Below are 20,817 nucleotides of genomic sequence, written 5' to 3'. Positions count from 1 at the left end.
GTGGCAGAGGCTTCTCGGGGTCCGATTTTCGTCGGAGTAAGGCGGAAATCAGAGTTCTTCGCCTCGTTTGTTGGTGGGTCTCTGTGTCTGTAATGTCTGTGGGCCAAGGCACCCAGCAAAGGATCTGACTGCCGTGGGTTAGCCGGAGCTCAGGGAGCCTGCGTCCTCACTCCTCGGACATCAGGCCACGCCAATTACAGCTTTTTTAAAAGCTAAAGACAAAATTGTGATTGGAAATGTGATTAACCGTTCAATGCTCTCTACTTATTCTATTGACTCTGCAGAGAGCGATTCTAGTTTGACACCAAATACTGTCAATGAACCGCTGGATGGTTCTCTGAGCCTGGGGGGAAGGGATGAGCAAGCTAGCCTACCTCTGTCAGCTGGAAATGTGCAAGCCAGAGTAGTGTCAAATACAGCTGCCCCTAATTTTGTACCTGCCGCCTGCACGCCCTAGACTGCTCTGGATAGATCCCCCGCCTTTATTACAGTGGAAGAACAGAGGCTTCGAGCCACAAGGGAGCGTGTGTCATCCACTTTCTTGGATCATGCTCCTCGGGGAACCCAAAAGCCCAATAACAACGGCACCCTTCAAGCTCCCAGTAATAGGGGAGGTTGATGAGGGGACCTCAATTCCAGGTCTTGTGGGATCCAGTCCAAAATTGGGAGAGAGTTTAGTGTATCTAAAAAAAAAAAATGTACGTTTTAGGGTCAACAGGGTTTACCCACTGAAACGCCAAATTATTTTGGCTTTGTTCAAAGAAATTCCATCTTTGTACTCATTGACTTCTACAGATATTGCAAGAATATTTGTGGTGGATTTCAGAAGGGTGGACGTTGTAAAAGTGGGTTTTCAGTCCCATTTGGTGATGGCCGAATCAGAGAGGCTATGTAACATGGGATATTTGCTAACTGATGTTTGCGAAGAACTGCTCTCTGTCCGTCAAAGGGAAATCCCCAGTTAGGGTTTTGACTTAATACCCCGTGAACCCCTGTTAGATAATTTTAAAGTGGACTCCATCTGTTCCACTGGTGCAGGACCCCCTATTGACAAAAAGCTCACAGTTTCTTACGATTGGGCTCACGTGATTCATTCCTTTGAAGAGCATAAACGGGGGCAAAATGGTTCTAATTGAAATCTGGCCATGCGATTGCTCTCATGGAACACTCAAGGTTTTTACCATCTTTGTTGTAAGGGACTGCTCTGGGATGAAGCAGACTTTATTTGTCTACAAGAAACCTTTGTTAGACAACCCAGTTGTGGATGGGGTTCTCATCTTACATGAGCCTGCTCAACAAAAATGTCAAAAGGGAAGACCTTTCAGGGCCTATGGACTGCCTGGCGAATTTCACCAGGTCTAGGGTTGAAAATCTCTTACTGGGGTGTGGGGATATTCTGGGCATTAGGATTACTTGGTGTGATGTTGCTGACCTTGTCTGGAAGTAGTTGGTTGTGTTCATTGTTTACTACAATCATGCCTCAACATGTTGACTTTTTATCTGTAATCACCTAAGTGCATTGAATCACATTGTGCTTCCAAAGAAACTGATCTGGTTATCATGGGTGACATTAATGCAGAATGTCTAGATGCTACCTGGTACAATAAAGACCATTACTGGCAATATAAATAGAATGCCACAGTTAGGGGCAGATTGGTACAGTCTTTTCTAGACAAATGTAACTTAACACCTCTAAATGGTAGAACAGAGGGAGATTTTCCGCCTAAATATACCTGGTCTAGCGGAAGCCATCGATCAACACTAGATTACGTGTTCATCTGGTTACTCCATGGTGACTAGTTTTCATGATTTGAATATTAAACATTGCTAGGAGAGCGACCACTCGCAGCTTAGACTCTCATGGGTGTAGGGTTCACCAATGGAGGGCCCACGTTAAGCCCTTTACCCCTCATTGATATCAGACCACTCGATCAAGCGGTCTTATGGTTTTCTAAAATAGCTGAACACTTTAACATTAAAGTAGAACAGCATTTACTGGAGGGAACCTTCACTGATAAGTCTCACGTCACGTTTGGCCTCCATCTACAGACTATATTGCAGGGTTTACTACCCCCGTCTATGTTGTCCCAAAGGACATCATGTAGTGATCTTTCCCACAAATATAACTTGGCTGTTATCTTAAGAAAAATAACATTTAGACAGAACATCGGGCAAGCGAACAAGTTAGGCCCTGCGTTTCCTATGCTAATAAAGAAACTCAGACAAACTTATCAAAATTGGCTAAGGGGCCACAGGTACCTACTTTACCAAAAAGACGCAGTCTGTGTTATCCGCACCAAACTCAAGTGACTTATTGGCAGTTGATAGGCGGTCAAGCGGTTCAGATAGCTCTGCAAGCAGAGTCAATCTCAGGGCCTGTTTGGGAGTCTCACTTTAACACCTTATATGGCTGCGCTAATGGAACAAATGCCTCCACCATGGCTTCTGACCTAGCACCGGTGCGTTTTTCCTCATGGCAGGATTCGCAAATTGACACAGAAGACATAGTGTGGGCAATCAAGAAGGCAAAAAAGTCCAATGCTCCGGGCCCAGACGGCCTAACGAATCTCCCTTTTAAAAAATGGCTCTGCTGTTAAGGGCAGAGATTTTACTGCTTTTATACCGCAACGTGCTGTTGTGTCATGTTGTTCCATCTACCTGGAAGGAGACAATGATTGTAGTGATCTTTAAAAAGGGAGATAGAGCTGATCCTGTAAATTACCGCCCAATCTCTCTACTTGACGCCTCGTCCAACATCTTCTCGATTTTTACTGTGCGACCTGGAACACTGGGTGGTAGGTTCTGGGAAATTTGACATCGATCAATCTGGCTTCAGAAAGGTGGCCAATACATCCCTTAATTGTTTCCTTATTCGCTTACTAACTAAACAAGGGCTTTAATCAAAGTGCAGTTTGTACGTGGCCTTTTTAGACATCACAAAGGCATTTGACTGCATAGATCTCTTACGCCTATGGAAGATGTTAAGGGAATGAGATTGCCCTGAATATCTGGTCAATATTTTGGAACATCTACATACAGATATTAATTTGAAGGTTAAATTAGATCAAAGAGGGGGAACTATACTGCATGGATTTATGCAGCATGTGGTCTTCGGCAGGGCTGTGTGTTAGCGCTGTTCCTATTTAACTTGTATATTCTAGTAATAGGAGCGGCCTTGGCTACTATTGTTGCAAATCCACTGAAACTGGGTTCCATTAAATTGCAGTACCTCCTTTACGCAGACAATGTATTTCTGCTGGATTACACCGCATTGGGATTGCAAACTTCTTTGACAGTGATTGATCAATATTTTAAGGATCTGGGATTGCACAATAATGTTCCTAAATCCAAGGTCCTTCTTATGAATCGTCACACGCCGTTGTCAGGTAGAAGGAACTTTGGCTGGTTTATCGGTGGTCAATAAATTGAGGAAGTATCTGAATTCAAATATCTTGGCATAATTTCCTAATCCAAGAGATCATTGGTCCTGGCAAACAAGGCACTTGAGCTAATAGCTGTCTCGGCTTCTACCCAACTTTGAATTTTGGACAATAGATCTGGTTGATTCTCTCTTGCCCCAGTGATTAAGATGCATAATCAAATCTTGGTTCCAAGATTAATTTATGGAGCTGAGGTACGAGAAGAGAGAAGAGGGCCTACTATTGTCCAAAGTTGAAGCAACTATTTGGAAGCATGTCCTTTCCCTCCCATCATTTGTTCCTTTGGTCGCTATTCGACACATCTTGGACCTGGTTTCACTGGAGGCCCTGATCTCTTCGCGTAGATTACAGCTATTATGCAGCATTTTATTTCCTCCTGTTGGTACCCTGTTTAAACAACTAAATGCATCCGTTACTCGAGGTGATTGTATTACTTTGCCTCAATGGATTAAGGGGTCCATGCCCATACTCACGACCAATGTTCTGTATCTGACCTGTAATATACTCATTTTAAGGTCAAAAAGAAAATGTACGAAAATGATTGGATTTTGAATAGAACCCGGTTAGAAATATATAACATTTTTGAACACTTTGCATTTGATATTAAACCTTTCAACAAAATACAGAAATGTTTTATCAGACATCCTGCAAAGAAATTAAGGACTTTCTGGGTAGATTGAAATTAAATCTCTTTTTGACTAAGGATGTCTTGGGGACGCATAGTAAAGTAACTAATGCAGACCGATCTTGCCAGCACTGTTTGAAGGCGAATGAAACTTTGAAAGATGTAATTCTAGACTGCACAGCACTTTCTGACCTTCGCTATCTGATGCTTGAATCTTATTTTAGAAATAGTCAATGTTTCTCCTTGTAGAACCCAATGTGCATCTTGTGATTTCAATAATTAATTTAGTAAAGTACCTGTTTTATTTGTTTTTATTTTTTTTATTTTTATTAATTTATTCAAACAAAACAATACAAACCACACACGCAGTGTATGCATCAACAATACCTGCATCGCGTGGTGGGGTCCCACTAACCGTGGATTCTGTCAGGTCTTGTACCGTCCCAAACAATTCCGCAATTAATGATCTCCATGCCATCAAGCTTCCCGCCTCCTCCTCATCCCCTGCATTACTCGCCTCTTGCCATACCATGGTTTCTGCCTCCGCCCACTTCTGCAGATCCTTCCACCACACCTCCACCCGTGGTTTATGACAAGTCTTCCATCCCATGGCAATCCTTCTTTTTGCGAGCACATATGCTAGATCTTTCAGTTTACTAATATGCTTAAGTTTCTGCGATCTGGGGAACCCCCCCAAGCAAGCAAGCAAGCAAGCCCAAGCCGTATTTGCAACCATCGTGACCCCCTTTCCCTCTAGCTTTTGTGCTATTTCACCCCAGAATTGCTCAATTACTGGACATGCCCAGAACATGTGCACCATGCCAGACTTTTCTTGATCACATTTAGGACATGCTTGTCTCCCAGCATCCTTGAACCTGGCTATCCTTTCTGGTGTCATGTATGCTATGTGCGTAATATATAGTTGTATCTGTTTCAGTCTCGCATTCCTTGACACCTTGTTGTGGTTTCCCAAAGCACGTTCCCACATCCCATCTTCTAATGGGGCGCCCACTTCCGCCTCCCAATCTAGTCTCAATTGTGTTAACTTCTTCCCGAGCTTAGACATCATCATCTCATACAGTCTGGAGATCTCATGCCCCCCCTCTGTCATATCATATATCAAGTCCACAGTAGCATCTGGTTCTCCTTCCAGTACCGTTTCAGGCCATGTGCTCCTAATTCTCTGGACCATCCTGTGGTATGTAATATACTGGCCCCTATGCAACCCCGTCTCCTCCCCCAGCACTTCAAACTCTATGATGGCCCCCTCCTGCCAAATATCCCCCATTGTCACCACCCCAGCCGCCTCCCAATGGTTCCTAAATACCTGTTTTAGTTGTGCTTGTAATAATGATTTTTTTAAAGAGATTCTGTTTTTAACTCTTCTTTTTTCTCGGCCTGAATCAATTTTTATGTGTATTTCTATAAGAATCGATATGTAATGTTTTATATTGATGCATGTGTGTAAAGTGTTATTAATAAAGCTAAATCACACAATAAATAAAAAATTACCCTCTTGTTGAACATTATGTCCGTAAATATGGACCAGACAACATTTAAATGGACCAGCACCAAGCAGTCACAGACTCCACCCCGCCCCCCATGACATTTCCCCTCTTGAAAATTAGAACGTTGAGTGTTTTACTTTGGAACAGATGGCACAGAGCTCAAAAAAGCTGTAGAGTGGCATTGCATGATCAGATTGGGCTAAAACTCCATGGCAGCATGATTGCTCTAATCATGAATGCAATATGATCTTCCCAATAATGTGCTAAAAAAAGAGGTTCACTGTGATTGACTTCGGGACAGTTGCCCCCAATACCTTGGTTCAGTGTAATGCTCAGTGAATTCAACCATAACCAGATGGAGCCTTCACCGCTGAGCATCTGACTGAGTGGGAGAACATTTATTTGATGCTTGTACTTTGTCTAAAAATACTGGTAAACGTGGCCACTGTCACAGGGATTACTTGGGACCAAGAAGCATTTAATGACCAGATGATAGAGTTCAACACTGCTCTCTGCATTCTTCTCAGTTCCTCCTTTGCTCTCAGATGTTCTTGCCTCCTCTTCCTCTGTACCTCCTTCACCTATGGCTATTACCTTGTCCTCCTTGTCTGCTCCACCTTCACCAGATGTTGCTTCCCCTCCAAAACATCTACTCCTCTTGGCATTCACTCTTCTGGGTCGCTACCTTCTTTCTTTGCTGCTGTAACATCTGCCACCTCCCTACCAGCTTTCCTACCATCTTTGCCCGTTGATGTTTCCGCTACACCACCACCCTATTACTCCTGTCACCTGGTTTTACTTCCTCTTTGTCACTCCCCGACCCTGAGGTTATCACCACCTCCTCTGTTTTGGGTCTTACCACCTCCTCCTGTGCACTTGCTCATGCCACCTCCTCCTGACTTCCAATCTCTCCTCCAGATTTTACCACATGCTCCTGGCATCATGCCTCTCCCCTGATGTTAGCAGCTCCTCAGTCTTAATGCTCACACCCTCCTGCTACTCTCCTCTGCTGCCACCTCTCCAACTTCCTCCATCTCTGCAGGGTCTTCAATCTCCAATGGTCTCAAATCTCAAGCCACCTCCAAACTCAAGCCTCTTGCGGCTCCAACCCACCCTCTATGAGCATTGTACTCTTCCTGCATCCCTCTTAGTAAGGATCTGCACCTGTAAATTAATATGTTTGAAAATGTTGTAAATTCCACACTTCCTAATGCACCAACTTTTGAAGTTGGAGTGGACGGTGAGCCTGCAGCCAAAGCAATGCTAGTCACACTGCATTAAAAGAAAAATTAGAAATACTATTCTTTACAAATATTAGCATTTCAGTTGATCTTCAGGCACAGCAGGAGGTTGAACGCCATGACAATGTATTTTCTTTTGGCAAAGGCTGAACATATGTTGTCGTCATTGGTCAATGAACCGGACGTTATTCTCTGATCACACCTCTACCGGATGAGTCCAGCTTGATTAGGATATTGGGGACACCAATTAGGTTTGCAGGAGTCACTGAGGTGCTGCTGAACAGTGATATTGCAAGTGCTGTATATAACCATATATGATCACAATCTGTACCTGGTCTAGTTGGTCAAGTACCTACAGCTGTGTACCGCCTCTTCTACGCCACATAGTTTCCTCACAGGCTGCCTGAGCAAGCAAGGGTGCCTGCTATAATTCAATTTGCTTTCTCTGAGATACAACGGCAATGTGCTTGTAGAAAGCTGTAGAACTGTGTTACCACCTGTGGTTGTAGAGTGGGATGGGGCTTCTGCGCAGCTGTTTCCAGTGATATTTGGTGAAAAGCAAAAAAATACTTCACAGGACTTAAAGGAATTTCAATTACCGACATCTTGAGTAATTCTTCCTATAGAAATCCCCCAAATCCCCCCCCCCCGCCCCCACGTTCCCTCTACAACCTGCCACCCAAACTGTGGAAACAGTGCTCCATTAGTCAGTATCCGGCACCATATATACGTTGCATAGTTATATTTTGGCAAAAAAAGGCAGATGCCCAGCAGTTTCCACACGGTCCGCGAGGAACCCGCACTTGCATCAGACATTTTCTTTTTTTTCATCCATGCTTGCATTGTCAATCCACCTGGGCCACACTAGATACTAGATGGGATACAGCAGCATGGGGAGTGCATATCACCATTGATGTGAACAAGATGGAAGGTGGCTCTCTGCCATGCCAAAATGTGCTCCCTGACATTGGGATGACCAATAGAAATAGTCAAATGTAAATCCTGAAAGGCCTTCTTGGTTCTATGTCATTTGGTCTCATTTTATTTTTGTCGATTTTATCGAGAAAAAAAAAATAAAAAAAATAATATATATATATATATATATATATATATATTTTTTTTTTTTACATTTGGCCGCAAATAATTGTGTGGGGAGACCAACTGCAGTCCTCCCCCGACCTCCCCCTTTCTTTATTTTCATGTTTACCCACCCGCCCCACATATATTTGCAGCCAAATTCATATAAGGCAATTCGACTAATGCTGCTGCGTTGTAATCTCCCTATCCCTCTTCTGTAGTATCCAGACAAAATGAGTTGAGCTATAGCCTAGGTTGCCCTCCTGCATGCACTCTATCTGAGGTTAGGCTATCAAGTCGCTTAAGGTTTTGGTTTTGAAAGAGAAAGGTATGCTCTGAAATATGCCAAGATATTGTTCGAGTCCGCGTCTCAGTCCAGATATGCCCACCATCGGCAATAAGCGCTTCTTCCAGAATCCTTTCTTGCATTTCCGGGCAAGTAAATATCCTTCATTCATTGCTTCCCACAATTCTCTGATTTGAATTTTTTTTTATCTAAAACTGTTTGGTTCCTGGACAAATGGAAAATCAGAAACTCTTGTAGGGAATTGCTTGGTAGGGCGGACCTCTGATTCGGGGCAGTTTATTCTTAATCCACCAATGGTCCTCTATGGGTTTATTGTATGTAAAATCTGGGCGAATTGTTCAATTGAAATTCCTAAATGCCAGATCTGGCACCACCCCTTGAACATTTTGCTTTCCTAGCTGGGTCAATGACCCTTTTCCCTGATGACTGCTGAGCCAGTGCCTCCGTAGACATGCAACTCTGTGCTGTGAGCCCCGAGAGCCTCTCAGGGTGAGGCGCCCCAGCAATAACGAGTGCTTCACTGGGGAAAATGGCCTTCCTTGGTTAGTTGCGAAAGCTCCAAGCCAGTGTTGGCAGCGATATTAACTTGTAGGGTATTTGCAACTTTAGTCACGAATCATCTGATAATCTGATTAGAATAATTTACCTTGGGAAATGAAACTGGAGCCAAACCCTCGCAGGTTTTGCAAGAACCTGAAAACAGTCCTTTTCCCCCATGCTTTTGGTAGCCTCAAGACTATTGTCTTTCAGGCATCCATAGGGTGGGTGGCGTCTTACTCCCTGCCAACTCTTGGGTCCTTGAAATTTCAACCCTAACATTTGTTATGTATGGTTCACTTTAAAGCAAAACATTCTAGTGTTACGACCGCACTTCAGTGCCCTAAAAGGTTTCCCCTGAAACCACAGGCATCCTTCGTCTCCCTACTTGGCACCATGCCCACTCCTGTCCTCGCCCTATACCCTCTCCTCTTTAACTCACTCGGCACTCTGGTACATTTAACATGTATGTGGTGGGTCACGAAACACCAAATCAATAAACATACTTAAAACAGGGAACAGTAGACTGTTTCTTAGCATTGAGGGCCGAGCTGGTGCTCTTCTTAAACATGGTTTCCTTTATGCAAAAGGGTACTGGTGTGATTGTATATGGCCCTGGCTGCAGCATGGCCAGGAAGCATAGAGCGATGGCGGTTCGGGACAGATTTGGCCAGTCTGTGAATAAAATGTCTGTAATTAATGGCTGAATCCATGCCTGGGAAGAAGACCTGCAATGTTGAAATGCGGCAGCCCACAAGGATTGAGGGAGGGGGGCACCAAATGTTTGGAAGGATGTAATGTTTCGGGTGGAAGCTGTAATGCAATGCAATAATACAGGGCAATCTTCACCACTTTGTCATCGCTGGGATGAGTCTAGAAGCAATGAGATGATAACTCCATACCACAAAGGAGCGTGAGGAAACTGTTATGCTCCAGTCCATGATCACACTCTGGTGGCAATGCACTGCCGGGATCTGCAGATTCCATCTATCTCAAAACCAAAGGGAGCTATGTGGTATGCTCTCGCTCCCCCGTTCTGGTGGTCACAGCTGGATAGCAAGCCTTCAGGACACTTCTTCTCCCGGAAGACACTTTGCTGCTTTTTCATGAACAGCATAACACAAGAAGTGGGATCACTGGGTGGCCAGAGTTCTGGTAATGGGTAGAGCCCCAGACCCAAGGTTACAAAAGCTAACAACCTTTCTTCAAATACCCCTGGCACTCTGAGGTACCCCAGGCTTACCGGACACATGTCGCTGGGTGACCATCTGCACCTCCCTTTATCCAGACCTGATATATCAGCTACTGGACATCCATATTGAATCCCAGCATCTGGTCAACACTTTCTGTGGCCCACTATCTCCCCAAGTAGATCCAAAGTCGACCTGCATGTGCAAAAGCCATCTTCATCACTAGAACCGTAAATGCCAAACCGGAGACGGACTCTGCTGCTCGCAACCTTTGACTTTTGAAACTATCGACCATGTTTGGATCGCTGCTGGTTGATTTCCCAAAATGAAAAGTTATTGTATTGGTTTTACACTGCTAATAGTTAGGATTTCATTCTACTTCGAATGAACATGGTATTTTTGGGCATGTCTAACCATAAACGAATCCAGAACTCTTCCAGTGACCCTAGCTGGTAGGGTCATGTTTAGAACACCATGTCTGTTTTATACGCTTGCTTACTGTAACATGCATTCCTGTTTGACTTGCACCGTAAGATAGCTATATTTTAACCAATATAATAGACATCCCATCATTGAATGTTTTATAATGTTACACTGCACCCTTAACCCATGCGCTCGTCTCAGTTTAGCTTTAGACCGTGGCTGGTCTGCCACATTTGCCATTGGTGCAATTCTTTCCTTGGCTTTTTTTGTCATTGGCTACTCCCCTCTCACCACCTTCCTCTTGTGGCTTTCCCTCTACCCTGCAATTTGTTCATAGCAGGCATGTACACTTGGATCTGGTTACCGGGAAGGGATCTTGGTAGAGAAGTGCCTGGACTCAAAGTCCTCCTCACACCATGCATGTTTTCTTCGTCCTATTGATTGCTTCTTCATGCCACACCTGCACACAACTGTATTTTTAATCTTGATGCTGAATTAATCCACTGTTGTCAATGTCATGTTTTTCTCAATATTCTTGGGTGCCTCCAGTATGTCTGCTTTTTAGCTTTCAAATTTGTTAGGTGGACTTCTTGAATACCATTCTCAGAGATGTCAGGAACAAGTTATTCATCTTTCCCCAAATGTCAATTGTTTTATCTTCTTCAGATCACCTTTCCTGGAGTTCTCGCAGTTCGCGGGGTACCGTCTGTACGGTGATGAAGAGGTGCCCGCCGGAGGCATCATCACAGGCATTGGTCGTGTGTCGGGGTAAGATTGGCATTGGCCCTTACTTATGTGTGCAGAAAGTACATGTGGTATTTTGTGGTCCAGCTCTTTGTGATCTTATCTTTCCCTGATAGTTGCTAATGCATATTGTTGGACATTTTAATTGGGGTCTGGAGCACATGTAGAAGACAAAAGCACTGATGGATTAACGGATATGTTTTCTCTTCCACGGGTCAAGCATCATCGGAAGGATAGCTAAAACGTATACGGCTTGCTACACATTCCTAGCAAGTAAGGCTTTTCTGAACATTTCAAGTGTTAGCCTGGTGTAGCACACACTCCAGATTGAGCGCCAGTAGATGTTGTGGCATGTCCAATGGTCCCACGTGAACTAGCTAAACACAGCAGTAGATTTGACATGTTTTATAGCTCTGGCTGTAGTTCTGTAAAAGCATTGATGTGATGTATTTATTTATGGATTTTTCCGTTGCGTCCAATCTATGAAAAAGCTGTTTGAGTGCTTGCAGGCAGTGCTGGGGGTGATGTGTTAGAAACCTGGGTAGTTCAGGTATCAAGGTCAAGGACTTTGTGAAAATTCTGCAGAACATCCAACCTTGCCCTGCTTAAGGAACTATGTACTACACGCAAACAACTGATCACTACTGCCAAGGCTGCTTACTACCAAAAAACCATGGCCAATGCCAATGTCAACAATGCAAGCAGAGCCCTCTACAAAGCCATCAATCACTGTGTCAACCCTTTATCAGACCCACCCATTGGAAAATCCAGTCATCAACTCTTTCCTCGTCAACAAGATCATCATGATCTGACCAGACACCAATGCCACAATTGATAGCAAACTACACATCCCATCTTGCAAAACCACAACTACCTCTACCTGGACACCTTTCAAGATGCTAACTATGGAACACCTCACTGCCTCCCTAGCATTGCTCAAGGCCACAACATATGCAAGCTACATCCTCCTGGCCTCTGTACTCCAGACCTACTCCAGACCTTTCCGACTGAAGCACTCCTCACTTACCCAACAATCATCAACAGCTCCCTAACTCAAGGCACCTTCCCTTGACCCTCAAGACCAGACAAATCCTCCTGCTTCTCAAGAAAGTAACACTGGACCCTGATGACCTCAGCAACTACCACCCCCTCACCCATTTCCCATCATAGGTAAGATCCTTGGGAAAGCAGTAGCCACAAAACTCCCCCGAGCCAATAACCTCCTTTAGTCCTACCAATTTGGCTTCTGCCCCAGATGAAGCACAGCTACCATCAAGGTGATCGACAATGCCCTTAAAATTCTTGAGGATGGCCATCGTTTTCTCCTGGTTCTCCTTGACCTTTCAGCAGCATTTGACACAGTAGACCACCAGACACTCACTGACAATCTACATCGTCGCCTGGGGATAAGCGAGATCGTCCTCAACTGGTTCAAATCCTACCTTGCTAATTGCCAACAGTTCGTACTAATTGATTCCTCCAGATCACCAACTCTACCAATCACCTGTGAAGTCCCGCAAGCATCTATCCTGTCCCCCATGATATTCAATCTTTACCTCAAGATATCCTCCATTGAAAATATCCACCGGCTCTAGGCCTGCCTCATATTGCTCTGGTCGTGGATGTCCTGAAGCTCAAGCCCTCCTAGACTACATTTCTACTGCTGACCAACAACACAGATCACCCAGACATCCAGACCTGGTTCTCTGCTTCACACTTCAGCTGGCCATCTGCTCCAAGTACCTTGTTCGACATCGAAAGACACCTGACCTTCAATTCGCACATAGTATGGAAGACACAAACGGCCTGGTACCAACTTTCTCTCCTGGGTAAAATCGAATCCTTCATTCCAGGAAACAGCTTCAGATCCGCTGTCCAAGCTTTGGTCCTCTCCCACCTGAATGGTGGCAATAGCTTTTAGGAAGGCCTTCCAGCGACTACCCTTGAGCACCCCTGAGAGTTTTCTGCATTCAGCAGAGCGACTCATCAAAGGACTACATTACCCCGACCTTCATCGGACTGCACTAGCTTCTGCTGCAAGCCCATATCATCTTTAAATCTTGTTGCGTCATCTATAAGGCTGTCACCCTGAAGTCCCCAAGCTACTGTAGAACCTGTTAGAATGGAGACGCCTGGATTGTTATCATTATGGAATCATTAGACTCATTGTTAGAGAATCATTACTCTTTGTTACAGAACCATTACCCATTATTACCCATTTAGGAATCATTGCATCCTGTTTAGTTATCCATCATATATTCTGATTATACATTGCTGAAGGAGCATCATTAGACTATCCACTTAAATAGACTGCCACTTTGTATGCCTTAGCCATTTGCTTATAGAATGACACACTGTCATATTTGAAGAGACATGTAGAGCCATTTAGAGACACGGTATATTTGTAGTTACACATGTTATGTTTAGTAGTGATATGTATTATGTATGCATGTGTAGAGACACGCACTGAGTGTGCACTTTCTGATGAGATCGATCTGGTAGAGAGAGACCGAAGCTTGGCCCTGACACTGACTGCAGAAGTAGTGGGATGTAGAGAGACACAGAGCTGGAGACCAAGGGAAGCAAATGGGAAGTATGGTTTATGGCCTAAACTAAACTGATTGATTAGAAAATACTCTCACAACGAGGTTTGGGAGAGAGAGAGGGAGAGAGAAAAAAAAGAAGCCTGTGAGGCTTACAGTACCTACACAGCATGGTAGATTTGCACCAAAAGTATAAAAGGTGGAAATTCGACATTTGCAAAGATCATCCATTGTTATGTATTAATACATGTATTCTATTGTTATAATTGAATCGATTCATGTGTTTTCTTTGTGTCTTATGTTATTGTGTCTATAGGAGTAATCTAGAAGTAACACAGTGCACAAAGGCCCTGAGTTACGAAAGCAAGGGGGGGCATAGTGATCCACACCCCCCTAGGAGATTGGCTAGAGTTGTCTAAGTCCGGTACAGGATAGCCAAGGGGGGCTAGACCATGATAGGAATTGTTTTAGGACTAAGACTACCTCACTGTGAAACTCAGCACCTGTGGAGGCCTGCGTCCACCCGAAGTAAGGACATGTGCAGACTTGAACTCTGCCGGTACAGGAAGGAAAGAGCCAGAAGACAGGCCTTCTCTTTCTATGCCCCAAGACTCTGGAACCTCCTCTCCATCAACATCAGACTTGCCCCATCGCTTCTACAGTTCAGGAAAGAGCTCAAGGCCTTCCTCTAAGGGATGCCTCCTCCCCAATTCCTAGGTCCATACACCCTCCGCTCCCCACCCTACCTGAGAATTAGTGATCTGCTCCCCACTGTTTCCACCCCTGGTTACTTGAAGATTCCTTGCTGACCATTGCCCACCCTCCCTCTGTTAGGACCCTACTCCCTTTCTCTGCTTACCTGTGCTCTTCCCCCTGTGATTGTAAAGCACTTTGTTGCTTCCCGGAACTAGGTCCATGGTCAGTAAATGCCATAATCATAATAAGGGGACCATAATCGGAGCTGGAAGATGGGTATTTGTGGCCCCTGTGCAGTTCGAGTTCTGGCTCCATGCTGAGATATTTAAGTAGGGGGTGGGGGGGCAGGGGGAAGGCTAGCTAAGTAAGGCACAGAAGAGATGTTCATAGCATACATCATAGACAGAATGTTCTTCTCATTAATTAAAAAATAAAGCTTTTGAAATTGCAAGAATGTACTCTGAAACAGAATAAATATTGTTACTCGGACAGTGTTTCACATCACAAGCAATGCATGCATGATGTGGCGTCCACCATCTTGTTTTTACTGCTGGTAAAGATGCAAGTATAAAATAAAAATATGTATATGAGCTATGAGTTGCCCCAACTTTCTCTGCATGAAAAACCACAGGTCTGTCAGCAACTGTATTGTATTGTTTTTTCCAAATAAGTTCCCCACATGCACACGTGGCTCGTTAATATTGGCCCCACGAGGGTCGAAACAATTAACCTTGGGGCATCTCGCTGCCATGTTAATGCATTCTACATTTTGCATAACATATCATAACCTGCAAGATTCCCCCTCAGTATATGGCTACCATTGCCTCATGGTTTATCACGGTATACATAAAGACTTGTTCCTCACATGATTCAAAATCCCAAATACACCTTCCTTTTAAACTCAACTTATTCAGTCTGCAATACCAAACACATGTGGAGACATCTACATCTCCGTCTCCCTCTGCCACTAGACTTGACTCTGAAGCAAAACCACAGGAAAACGGTGGTATGATTACCGGGTGTTTTGCCTAATACTTTTTACTGCTTGTCTTCTGGGAAATGGCTGTAATACCGGAGGTGATGTTTTATATTTGGATGAAGGCCAGTTTGCTCGCAGATGTTAACTGTTGGGAACAGTCTATATGTTCTTTGCATCTTTCATAAATAAGTTGCCTGCCTTTCGGAGCCTGTCCCTTAAATATTACAGCCATTTCCTTGGAGGTGCAGTTCCGCTATTCACTTTGTCCGCATATCATTAACAACTACTTGGGTAGAGTCCTCCTGTCTGTCTCAAGCACTTCTGGCCATGGCCTACCTCCATATCTGTAATCCAGTTAAGTGAACGGGGAGATACTGAAAGGCAGGATCTCACAAAGGGACTTGGCTAACCTGTTATGAATGGGATTTCTGAACAGCACTTGGCCTTCTAGAAAGCTACACTGAAATATCACACCTGATTTTCTGGCATGGTAGCAGTGGAAACCATCTGTCGGAATCGTTTCTCTCAGAAGTGGCAGAATTTGGAAGGAAGTGTCAGTACATTGATAATGTTTGGCTGTTCAATAAATAATTGCAAGCTAATCCGATTAGCTCCCAGTCTATCTAACATTGATCATGTCTGTCTTTTTTCTGACACTAAGTAGCTTCTGAAATCACTGTCTGATGTATTAGATTTCTACCAGCATTAGTTGCCCCAAAGATGTTAGGCCTTCCTTTGGAAAAGGTGCTCAGTTCAGAATTAAGCCTGTCCATTGCCGTCAAGATTTCTTGAATACTGATTGTGTCTTTTTCTGCTAAGTGCCAATTACGGCCCTGACACATGGCCACATGGTGGGTTAGCAGTTGCGATGCATGCCTATGTGTACACTACAAGAGCGATGGTTGGCGGTAGTCTTGTGTTGGTATTTTTGATTATGTGTGGGCCTGGTCTGTCCCTCAGCTTGGATACCATGCCTCTCGAATGTTTTCCTGTAGCCCTTCCAATCACTGCACACAATGCATCCTATCAGATACTCAGTGGCTGAGAAGTATAAATGGCACTCATGATGGAGCAATCCAAGATGGCGACTGGCCATTTCCACTATCGCCAGAACTGCTGTGAAAGGGTCGCCTAACCATTTCACCATGCACTTCCTTGTTGATTATGCAACCAAAAGGGTAGCGTGGAGGGATAGTGGGATGCTATGACTATGTAAATCATTTGTTCTTTTCAAGTGTCTTTGATGGAGGGGTGTTCCTGTTCAAATAGATTCAGACTATGGAGTACAGTTTTGTCAAAAAGAGATGCAATGATTCCTGTGGATATGGGCATCACACCTTGGCACACTTCCCTTCAGTATTTAAGTGGCAGTGGATTGGTGGAGACAGTGAACAACTTCATAATTGTCCATACAGTTAACGTTGGTTAACACGTTCTGTAGGAAACAAGCATCAGTGAAACTGTGTCAGCATATAGAATGACATCTCATGCAATCAATGGAGTGACCAACTCTAGGCTCACACAAGGATGGACGCAAATCTGTTAATATAAAGATATGTTTATGGAGTTATTGATGAAGAATATAAAAGAAACCAATGACATTTTAGAATTATTTTGACATGCAACCTTGTTACAATGATTACAGGAGATCTGAGAAAGATAAAACAACTTAAGTATATACACTAGGGCCTTGCAGTTTACCTACATTTTTGTTGATGCCATATAAAGTTGGAAAAGAATATCTAGTGCTAAGTGATGGTAAGGGATGGAACGGAGGAGATGTGAAGTAAAAATCTTTGCTTGGTTGGAGGGAAACGTCTGCAAGGAGCCAAGGTGAATGGAGAACCAGAAGTCTCTAGCTGGAAATGTAATGATTATACAATCGCCAAATGATTTTGGGCAGTTCTGTTGTGGGAATCTGCTGCTGTTAGATGTTTTCCATTTACTTAAATATTAGGTGCTGCTTTGTTTTTTATGATTGTTATTTTCTATTGTGTGCCATCCATATTTGACAAATTATACATCTCAGGATGGAGCTGTTGTTTTCTTGTTACTCATGCCTGGATGTTCTGTAAAGACATCTCCACCTCTGGGCTCTAGATGTGTTAATTATTGAGTTAGTCATCCTCGGATCATCCTCTAGTTTTTGTTGGCATATGTTGGTTCTTGTGCTGAAAACCTGCGGTGGCCCTATGGCGCTTTTCTCCCTCTCGCTGTTTTCTCCCTCTCGCCGTTTCTGCTTTTCAGTTTCTACACATTTCTACAATTTCTACATGTCTTGCGGCTTCATTTCGCCTATCCAGTATCTTCTCAGTCTTGCATGAAGTGGAAGTTGCTTCTTAGTACCGGTGAACGCCCAGAAGCCTTGCATCTGCTTCTGATGTCCTCAGTGCATACTCCCCTATGCAATCTGCTCCCCGGTTCTGTGTAGGTGAGCCGGTTGGCTCCATGGACTCTGTACTAGCCCCACGGTATCTCAGACAGCAAAGAGAGAAGCAGCGTTCTCCAGCCAGTGTCTGCTTGTTAGCTGCTTCGCCAGTTTAAATTTCCTGGCCTTGGTTGTTACTCAAACCACTAAAGTGCAGCGTGTGCTCTTGACTTCCAGTGATCCTCATTACTTGGTTCATCTTTTTCGTTCTAGTATTCTATGACTTAGGGTAATGGTATTCTGTTTCTGATAACTTAATTTCAAAGTCTGTAAAAGTGTTCTCAATGATATTAAAAGACCAGTCTGCTCTTGACCCCCACCTGAGGGCTGCCCCCGCCATGAGAGCCTCCCTCATAGAGCCACCCCCAGGGTCCAGATCCGGTAGTGGCAGCTGTCCCCTGGCCAGATGGGGAGAGGTCACCACCGGGAAAGGAGTGATGACACAGTTGAATTCATCACATACCCTTCCCCTAATGCTGCTTGTTCTCTCAGTACCTATTGGGAAATGGGAAAGGAAGTCTACATTTTCCTGTTCTCTTCCTTTTCAGTGTTCTACAGTGAAACAATATGGCTGCATGTCTAATTACCAGTGCATGACCCGTGCGTCGGTGGCCTTGCAGAGGCTCAAGAGTGATCTGCGACCAATCTAAATTCCCTGCCAGTGAGGGCAGTATTTGCGGTATGACACTGCCCACTTTATAGCTAGGGCCTCCAGCTCAATGGTGGTGTAGATCTTTTTGCAAGGGTATATTTTCCTACTGATATAAAGAATCGGGTGTTCAATTCCATCATGATCCTGTGAAAGAACAGCCCCCAACTCGCCATGTGACGTTGCTGTATGTAAAATGATCTCTTTGTTGAAATCTGTCACCTTTAACACTGGTTCACTGCACAGAATATTTTTGAGTTATCAAAACATAGCTGGTTTTAATCTTTGCACTTCATATTTTGGGGTTCTACATTCTTTACTGAGGTAACACGTGATGGAAGAATAACTGGGGATGAATCACACATAATACCCCACTAAACCCAAAAAGGCTCTTAGATCTTTCTTGGTTTTGGGCACTGAAGTTTCCTGGACAGCTTTCACCTTCTCACTCTGGGGTTGAACAAGCCCATTATCCACAAACAATACAAGATACTTGACAGTGGATTGTGGCAAGTGAATTTTTTTTGGATTCGCTGTGAGCCTGACTTTTCTTAAGGCTATGGTAACTAGGTACAGGTGATGTAGGTGCTCTTCCCATGTTTTACTATGAATGATTATATCATCGATATAAGCACCGCAGAAAGAGGAGTAAGGCTGTAGGACTTGGTCCATTAACATTTGAAAGGTGGCTGGGTCCCAGTGTAGCCCACAAGGTAATACGTTAGTCTTGGGAGGATAGCTCAGGGGAAACCTCCTCGCCTTGGAAGCAAGACGACATGGAGCACCACAGGTTTGATCCCCGGGTCCACGCTTAGAAACCTCTGGGTATTAAGCACGTTCCAAATAACCTATCATAACTTATGCTTTGAACTGTAATAGTTGTGGTGAAGAAAGCTGTTTTCTCCTTGTCCTTTGGATTAATGTCAAGTTGCCAGTATCCCTGTGTCAGATCATTCGTGGAGAGGAAAACAGCAGTTATCAATCAATTAGATCGTCTTTCCTTGGCTTAGGGTAACTGTGGAATTGTGACACCGCATTCAACCTTCTAAAATCAATACAAAACCTCCATGATTGATCTGTCTTGACAACAGGTACTATCAGAGAGGACCAAGGGCTCTGAGATGCTTCAATGATGTCAGATTGTAGCATATTCTCCACGTTCTATGACTATTCCTTTTCTTGCTTCTGGGATCCGGTAGGGTTTTAAATGAATGGACCAACCACTTTCCCTGGGGGTGTACGGATGTAGTGAAAGTCGCCTTTTACTCTTCCTGGCTCAGCTCTAAAGACATTGGGAAAATGTTTTAGCAACTCTAATATATCTTCTCTCCGATTCTGGGATAGGTGGAAAGGAATCAAGGTATTTTTCTCTGATTCTTCAGTCAATATACTGGTTAATACTACTGTGGTATTCTCAACGGGATCCTCTATTCACTCCTTGAGCAGATTTACGTGATAGATATGGGTCTTAATTCTTCTATCTGGTTGGGAGACTCGATAGTCATATGGCCCTGTTTGCTCTATCATCTGATACGGGCCGTGCCATTTCGACAACATCTTATTGTTATATGATGGGAGGAGATCAAGAACCTTTTGTCCGATAGAAAAGGTCCTGAGGAAAGCTTTCTTATCATGGTAAGTCTTTTGGTGTTCTAGAGCTTTAACCATGCAGGCTTGAACTATTATTCTAACAGTAGTCCTATGTTCTTTTAACCGTTGGGCTGTTTGGAAAAGGGCAAAGATGGCTTTTCGCCTGCTCTTCTCAAGCCTCCCGTAACATGTCAAGGACATCCTGTGGCTCTCAGCCATATAATAATTCAAATTGAGGAAATCCTGTTGCGGATTGTGGTGTTTTTCGGATGGCAAAAAGGGCCCACTGTGTCATGATATTTCAGTGTTGCCGTCTGCTTCAACTATTTTCTTTAGGACATGATTCAGGGTTTTATTGAATTGTTCCACTAAACTGTTAGTTTGTGGGTGATACATGGAAGTCCTGTGGGTTTTTATATGTAGGATTTCCTTCACCTCTGCCGTTAGCCGACTCATCAAGGTAGTCCCCTGGTCAGTTAGGATCTTCTTCAGGAGCCCAACTCGTATCAAGTGTTTGAGAATTTGTTGGGTCGTATTATTGCATAGTGGGAATGCTTCTGGATATTGGGTTGCATAATCCACAATAATCAATATATATTGGTTCACCAATTTTGATGGTTCAAAGGGCCCAACTCTGTCCATGTCTATATGTGCAAAAGGAACATCAATGATTGCTAAAGGTTGTAGCGGAGCTGGAGGGGCATCTGAAAACTGGTCTTTTGGCACAGGGCAGAAGTAAGCATGAGGTTTTTCACATCAGCATAGATTCACGGCCAATAGAAACAGCTTAGTTATGTATGCCTGTGTTTTGGCTGTTCCTAAGGGACCATCTGTTAAATG

At 43.9% G+C, this 20,817-nt stretch overlaps 1 protein-coding gene across 1 annotated transcript in view; it reads left to right on the top strand.

Annotated features, from left to right (window-relative positions):
- MCCC2 (methylcrotonyl-CoA carboxylase subunit 2) overlaps window positions 1–20,817 on the top strand; it is a 501,365-nt gene that overhangs the window by 89,160 nt on the left and 391,388 nt on the right. The window contains exon 4 of the mRNA XM_069627517.1: window positions 11,015–11,116. Coding sequence (XP_069483618.1) covers window positions 11,015–11,116 — 102 coding nt within the window. The remainder of the gene's footprint in view (window positions 1–11,014; window positions 11,117–20,817) is intronic.

This window comes from Ambystoma mexicanum, chromosome 6p, assembly GCF_040938575.1.
Source record: "Ambystoma mexicanum isolate Mex_15411 chromosome 6p, UKY_AmexF1_1, whole genome shotgun sequence".
NCBI lineage: Eukaryota > Metazoa > Chordata > Amphibia > Caudata > Ambystomatidae > Ambystoma > Ambystoma mexicanum.
Note: the sequence above shows the minus strand (reverse complement) of the source record. Positions and strands in the feature narration are given on the sequence as shown.